This window comes from Myotis davidii, unplaced genomic scaffold, assembly GCF_000327345.1.
Source record: "Myotis davidii unplaced genomic scaffold, ASM32734v1 scaffold162, whole genome shotgun sequence".
NCBI lineage: Eukaryota > Metazoa > Chordata > Mammalia > Chiroptera > Vespertilionidae > Myotis > Myotis davidii.
In genome coordinates this window covers 4,004,318-4,011,373 of record NW_006300036.1, presented here as the reverse complement: position 1 = coordinate 4,011,373, position 7,056 = coordinate 4,004,318, and the positions used below count along the sequence as shown (strand labels likewise).

General features: G+C 42.0%; 1 protein-coding gene across 2 annotated transcripts in view; it reads right to left on the bottom strand.

Annotated features, from left to right (window-relative positions):
* Window positions 1-7,056, bottom strand: part of SAMD13 (sterile alpha motif domain containing 13) — a 63,744-nt gene that overhangs the window by 17,099 nt on the left and 39,589 nt on the right. For both annotated transcript variants that reach the window (XM_006776241.1, XM_006776242.1), the window contains exon 3: window positions 2,993-3,104. In XM_006776241.1, coding sequence (XP_006776304.1) covers window positions 2,993-3,104 — 112 coding nt within the window. The remainder of the gene's footprint in view (window positions 1-2,992; window positions 3,105-7,056) is intronic.

Below are 7,056 nucleotides of genomic sequence, written 5' to 3'. Positions count from 1 at the left end.
CTCTTTCCCCTACCCAACCAGCATTACATGAGAATGAAGGAACTCCAGCTTCTGCACCATGTTTGCAAAACTCCAGTCCCCTGGGAATTCTTTTCTTAGGCTTCTGAGTTCAGGCGGGTTCAGCACAGTAGCAAGATGATGCTCCTTCTCCCCCCGCCCCCCCCAAGGACTTCTGAATGAAATGCTTTGGGAGAGTCTGTTCCCTTTTGCTTCCAAGTGTCTCTAGGGCCAGAGTGATGTCATCCCTGGGATAAGGGCCTGCTCCTGAGCCAACCTCAAAGCCGGCCAGTTCCATTTCTGAGGTCTGTACAGAATCCAGAAGGCCCAAAGAACACCCTCACTTCAATCTGGGACATATGCCTCTGAGAAAGTCTGAGTAGAAGCTTACTCTGAAAAATGCTTTTGGGCAGCAGGGAATCTGGCCAAGAGACCTTTTTTAGCTAAGTCCTTTTTTTGTTTTTTGTTTTTGTTAATCTTTTGCAATATTGTTCAAATTTACTCAACTACAATGATACAAGTGGGCTTTCTACCATTACAAACCAAAATAATTTATGTTCCGGTTGACCAGTCTTTCACTTTCCAACCTGAGCTATTTTCCCCACAATTTTATGATAAAAACTTCAAACATAAAGAAAAGTTGCATGTATATTATAATGAACATCCATATTCTCACCACTTAGATTTATAATTAACATTTTCTCTACTTACTACCCATCTACTCATCCCTCTCTCCAATTGTCAATCCATATTTTGACACATTTCAAAGTAAGTTATATACATCAATAAGTTGTAAACTAAATATTTCAGTTTGTATGCCATTAATTTTTGAATTTTTCAAATAATTCTTTTCCTTTTGAGGTGAAATTTAAGGGTTATGTAATGCACAAATCTGAATCATTTGTATATACTTATGCATACACAGTGACAATGCATATACCTATAACCTAAACTCTGTCAAGACATAGAAACTGTCATCACCCAGAAAGTTCCCTCACACTCCATCCGTTATTCGACTCTCCCACCTATCCAGAGGCAACCGTGGTTCTGATTTTTTTCTACCACTGACCCATTTTCCCATTTCAACCTTTATCTAAATGAAACTGCTATGGCCTGAATGTTTGTGCCTCTCCCCCCCCACCCCAATTCATATGTTAAACCTAATCCCCATGAGGTAATAGAGGTATTAGTAATGATTTTAATAGGTGGGGCCTTTGAGAGGTGACAGGTCATGAGGGCAGAGTCCTCCTGAATGGGATTATTGTTCTTATAATGGAGGTGCCAGAGAGCTCTCACTCCGTCCTCCCTATGAGAACGTAGCAATGCTCACTGTCAGGAAGTGAGCATTCACCAGACACAAAATCTGCAGCTGCCTTAATCTTGGACTTCCCAGCCTCCAGAACTATGAGAAATAAATATTTGTTGTTTATATGCCACCCCATTTATTGTATTTTTGTTATAGCAACACAGACAGACTGAGACAGGAACCATTCAGTATGAACTCTTTTGTGTAAGGCTTCTCTCACTCAGCATAATCTTTTGAGACTCACCCAAACTTACATTCATCAGTAGTTCATTCCTTTGATTACTGATTAGTATGCTATTGTATGACTATAGAGTTTGTATATGCATTATCTTATTAATAGTACTTCAGTTTCCAGTCTTAGACTATTATAAATAAATCTACTAAGAACAATTTTGTACAAATCTTTTGTGGACATATGTTTTCATTTCTTTCTGGTAAATAGGAATGAAACTGCTGGGTCATGGCATACATGTATGCGTGTTTATGTTACACTCCCACCGACAATGTGACAGAGTGTGGTTGCTCCACATCCTCACCAACATTTGGGTTTATCAATCTTTATAATTTTAGTTATTCTAGTGGGTGTGAAGCGACTCAACCTGCTATTTTGGCAAATGTTCCAAATTTAGAAAAAAAATAGGAATCAGGTTAAAAGAAATACTGGCTGAAGAAAATCTAGAGGTTGGTATATAGGATATTAAAAATGTTCAACTATCCAAACCCAACTTGAGAGAATAAGAAAGGGCTAAAAGGATATGGAAGAAGCAGGCAGACACATTCTTCAGTTCATAATATTCTCGATTGTATTACAATACAAGATTTAATGCTGGGAAAATGGCAGCCTTTATTGATAGGGAGATAGCTGGCCTGGTGTGGACCACAACCTGCTTCCCCAATTTGCTTCCTCTTGGCAAAGCCCCTCGAGCACTACTCCTACAGATCTGAAAAATAGGGCCAGGGATCACCCAGACCATCAGGAGGGACCCCTGCTTCTCTCTCTCTCTTCCCAGTACCAACCTGGACCTAAGGGAAGGGAATTAACATTTGGGGGCATCGACACTGTTAGGGACACTGTGCACACATTGCCCTTGAATCCTCACACCACCTCCCATCAAGTGAGGCATTGATAGCTTGATGTTGTAGATGTGAAGCCAAGACTCAGAGATGTAGTAACTTGCCCGGGTTACACAATGTGAGAAGAACCAGGATTTAACTAAATCCTGTGCTCTTTCCATTCTACTTTGCTAAGCACTGGAAAGCAAATTGGAGGGGTTATTAAGATCAGTTGGTGCAAAGGCCACTAGTAGATAGGGCTGCATGTCTCTGTCAGATTTGTCTCTCCTTTTTCATTCTTTTCCATTTTCTGCTTTCTAGTGTGTTTGTGTTGGAGGTAGGACTGATGCATCTTTCAGAATATACAGATGTAAATGAGCTTTAACCCTCCTCTCTGCAGCTGTGATTGTCTCGGCCTGAGTGTTCCTCTTGCACTTTTAGCTTGTCACTTTTTTCTGCCCTTTCCCACCCTCCTGGAGTTGTTAAGGCCTGATATGATTAGGACTTGGTATGGAGGACATGCAGAGAGCCTACGGATCCCTCACTATTCTCTGGTCCTCTTCCTCCTCATTTCCTTCTGCTTCTGTGGGAAGGGAGGTAATTGTGTTCATCATGTGTTTCTCTAGACACAGTTACCTGTTCTTGAAAAGCATTAGCTTGTTCCTCAAATCCCGCTGTCCGGAAGTAATTGACAACATCCACCACGGCCCAGTCTGCAGGATCGGGTGGTCTCCCGTTATCCAGGGAACTGCAAAACACAAACCCAGACTGCTGGTCAGGACAGAACATGGCAGTGTGGAGCCAGGCTCAGGACTGAGCCTCCCAATAGCAGGCCCAGCCAGCTCTTCCCTGGAGGCCCAGGTCCCAATTCACCTGCCTCAGGACCACAGTCATGCTTGTGTTTCTTGGGTTCAGAAGATCATTCCTCTCACTGGCTAGGTCACTGCTTTCCTAATGCACCATTAGACTTTCAATATAAAGCATTTCCTCATGTACTGTTTTTTAATCCAGAGCTATAAAGAGTGTTCCAGTGATTCTGGCAGCCCAAAGCCTGAGTCAAGAACACCAGACCCTTTAAAAAGTAGCACTAACGTGCCCGTCTTTTTCCATCTCCTACCACCTTCCTCATCCCCCTTCCCATGCATCCTCTCTGCCACTGTGAAACTGCAGGGCTAATGCCATTTACCGGTCTGCCATGCCCTTTTACAGCTCTGGGACTTTCCACATGCTGTTCCAGCCACTTAAATGCCCCTCCCTGTTTGTTTCTACCTGGCAAAACCCACAATTCTTTCCTAGTTCATCCCACTTCAAATGCATCCTCCTCTGTGAGGCCTTTTCTTATTCTACCAGGGGACTGTTTTAGCTATGACCTCCTCTGCATTCAAGAACTCTGTTCAAACTCCCCCATTATCACTTCCCATGCTGGAGTATACTCTCTGCTTATCCAACAGTCTCCCACCAGGGCAAGAGATGTGGGCTAGAGATACACATTTGGACCTAGACCATTTCTGACTTTATTGTTCCTGGTGTCAAGTGCAAAGTTAGGAACTCAATCAATGTTCAAGTGCCTAGATGGATCAAGTAATTATTTTCGAGGGTTGATGTGCCCTGATCAGGAATCAAATCATGACATCTTGGTTTATAGGTCAATGCTCAACCACTGAGCTACACTGGCTGGACTGGACTGGATTTAAAGAGGAGGGACAGGAGAAGTGGAATAGAGAAAGAATGGCAGGGACCTTCAGTTACTGTGACTCTGCCTCACTTCTCTTTGGGGAGTATTTGTCTATATCGCTACTCCTCATCCAAGATGATTCTTCCAAAGTAAGCATCCAATCACACTGTTCCTGCTTAAAATCCTCCAAAGACTTCCCACTGCCTTTAAGATAAATTCCAAATACGATTCACTTGGCTTAGGAGAGCCTTCAGGACAGAGCTCCTGCTGGCTCTCCAGCTAGGAACACACTGGTGAGTAAATAGATATGGTGCTTGCTCTGTGGGCCCTCAGTCCAGTGGGGAAGACACTGATCAGTAACCGTACAATTAAATGTGCAGCTGCACACTGTGGTCAGTTTAAGGGGTCAGGGAGGCTTTTCTGTGAAAGATTCTTTTGAGGTATGGTCTAGAAAGCAGCCAGAAATTAACCAGATGAAAAAGTCAGGAAAAAGATTATTCCAGGCTTGGAGAGGAATATACACTACAAGGGAGCTATGTAAGTCCTGGAGGCCACATTGAGAATTCTGGACTTTTGTGCACTAGCAATGGGGACTTGTTAAATGGGCTTATGCAAAGGGTATGACCTAGTAAGATTCACATTTTGAAGAGGAGCGAGAAGGAAAGAAGGGGTGCCAGTGAGAGGTCTATTGGAGTCACCTGAACAAGAGATCATGGTGACCACGACTAGAGCAGTGGCTATAGAAAAGAAGTGTGCAGATTTAAGATATATTTAAGCAATAAAATTAGCATGACTTGGTGGTGGACTAAACATTGAGAATGAAGGAAATGTAATTGGATGAATGGTTACTCCACTTAGATAACACCCTCAGGGTTAGTTGGATGCACTGAATTTAGGGTACCATCTATAGTCAAGTAGAGATTTAATGTGGGACATGAGTCTGGAGCTCAAAGCAGCTGAGTGGGCTAGAGGTACACATTTGCGAGGCAGAAGCATTTAGATCAGCAGTTCTCAACCTGTGGGTCGCAACCCCTTTGGAGGTCGAATGATCCTTTCACAGGGGTCGCCTAAGACCATCGGAAAACACATATATAATTACATATTGTTTTTGTGATTAATCACTGCTTTAATTATGTTCAATTTGTAACAATGAAAATACATCCTGCATATCAGATATTTACATTATGATTCATAACAGTAGCAAAATTACAGTTATGAAGTAGCAACGAAAATAATTTTATGGTTGGGGGTCACCACAACATGAGGAGCTGTATTAAAGGGTCGAGGCATTAGGAAGGTTGAGAACCACTGATTTAGATGGTAATTGAAACCTTGTAGAGGATAAGAGAAATGGACCTGGAACTAAACCTGGGGACGTTCAACATTTAGTGAAAGTTGAAAAGATTCATATTACTTTTAATGGAAATCAAACATCCAAACTTCCAAAAATCCAGGGTCTAGCTGTACCTCTCCTTCCCTTTAAGTACAATGTTTTCCTCATGGTAGGAACTTAAAATATTTGATGAAAAAAACAAACTTCTGTCCTAGCTAAAGGAAAGGGAATCATTAATAATGGCACTTGTGATCAATGATTTATCAACACAGCACTTAATTTTAAACCATTTAAAGTGAATGTTTACTAGTTAGAGGTGTCTCCCATTTGGGGGTTAGGGACTGTGAATCCATAAACAATGCATGCCCATGCACACATAACACTTGTGGACATGCATGCTCACACATGTACACACACACATACATACATCTTTTCTACTATTAAAGAGGCAATCTACATAGGGAAAAACCTGCTTTACACCATAATGTTGTCAAACATTAATTATGTATTTTAATATCAAAGCTACATAGGTTTTAAAAACATTATACATGTGCTGGGATTTTCTACCATTAACATAACAACATGAGCCAACACTGGGGACTCTCTTTGAGGTACCATTTTCCTTCTCTTGCTTAAGGCAGGCTTGAAGAATGTTTGGAAAGGAGTTCATTGTTCTAACAAACCTTTTAAGTCTTCTAATCAGCTCACTTTCTAGCAGTGAGCACAGAGTCCCATCGGATACACTTTTAAGTGCCACAGAAAACATCTGAATTCACTCTCCCTGTGGATGGTTTCCATTAACTATAAAGAATAGTTATCTAATTACAATAACAAAGTCTGCTACATTCTAATTTTAGGGTGGGAGGCTTTCCTGATTCTTATTTTGCTGGGATATGACATCACCTCATCCATAATTCTGAAATATTCTTGAGTACTCGCAATGCAGCAGCGAATAAGAACTTGGCAAAACTGTTGGCAGTGTATCACGAAGAACAGGAGCAGTGGGAACTGGGGGCTCTCTCATTCTTAGGGTGGGGGGTCCCACGCAGAAGAAAGAAGGAGTTAGAAACCAATCAATGCTTTTAATAAGTAATTCACCTAAATTTAAGACTGATAGCTCCCTGCCCGCCCCTCCTCCCCGCCAAATAACTTAGAAGAGAAATCACCATGTTGGACTATTCACATCCTGAAGGGAGAAACCTGTCTATCTTCATCTCTGTAGCTCTCCGCACCTGTAGCAGAGGTCTGATGGTGCATAATCAATACATAGCAAAGATCTGTTACATTAATAGACTTGCAACCAAAGAGCACTTAAGAGTCTAAAATACGCTTTTCACTCATTACTTATTACCAGCCGGCCAGCTGCTTGTGAACTGGCTACTGTATCCTGTTTTTAGGAAACTAAGGCTCAGAAAGGTTAAGACACTCACCCAAAATCACAGAGTAGACAGAGCTAAGATTGGATTCCCTATATGCTTGTCTCCAAATCTATGCTTTTCTACTCTCCTTATTCACGGATACAACAATTATTTACTAAAAGTCTTCTCAGTACTGTGCTGGATGCAGGGCTACGGAGATAGGAGTGCATAGGCAGGCCCTGCCCTCAAGCAGCTGGCAATCTGGGGAGAGCAAGCTGGCATGTGAACAGTGAACTCTAAGTCATTCTAGCACTGAGGGGTGAGCAGGTGCCAT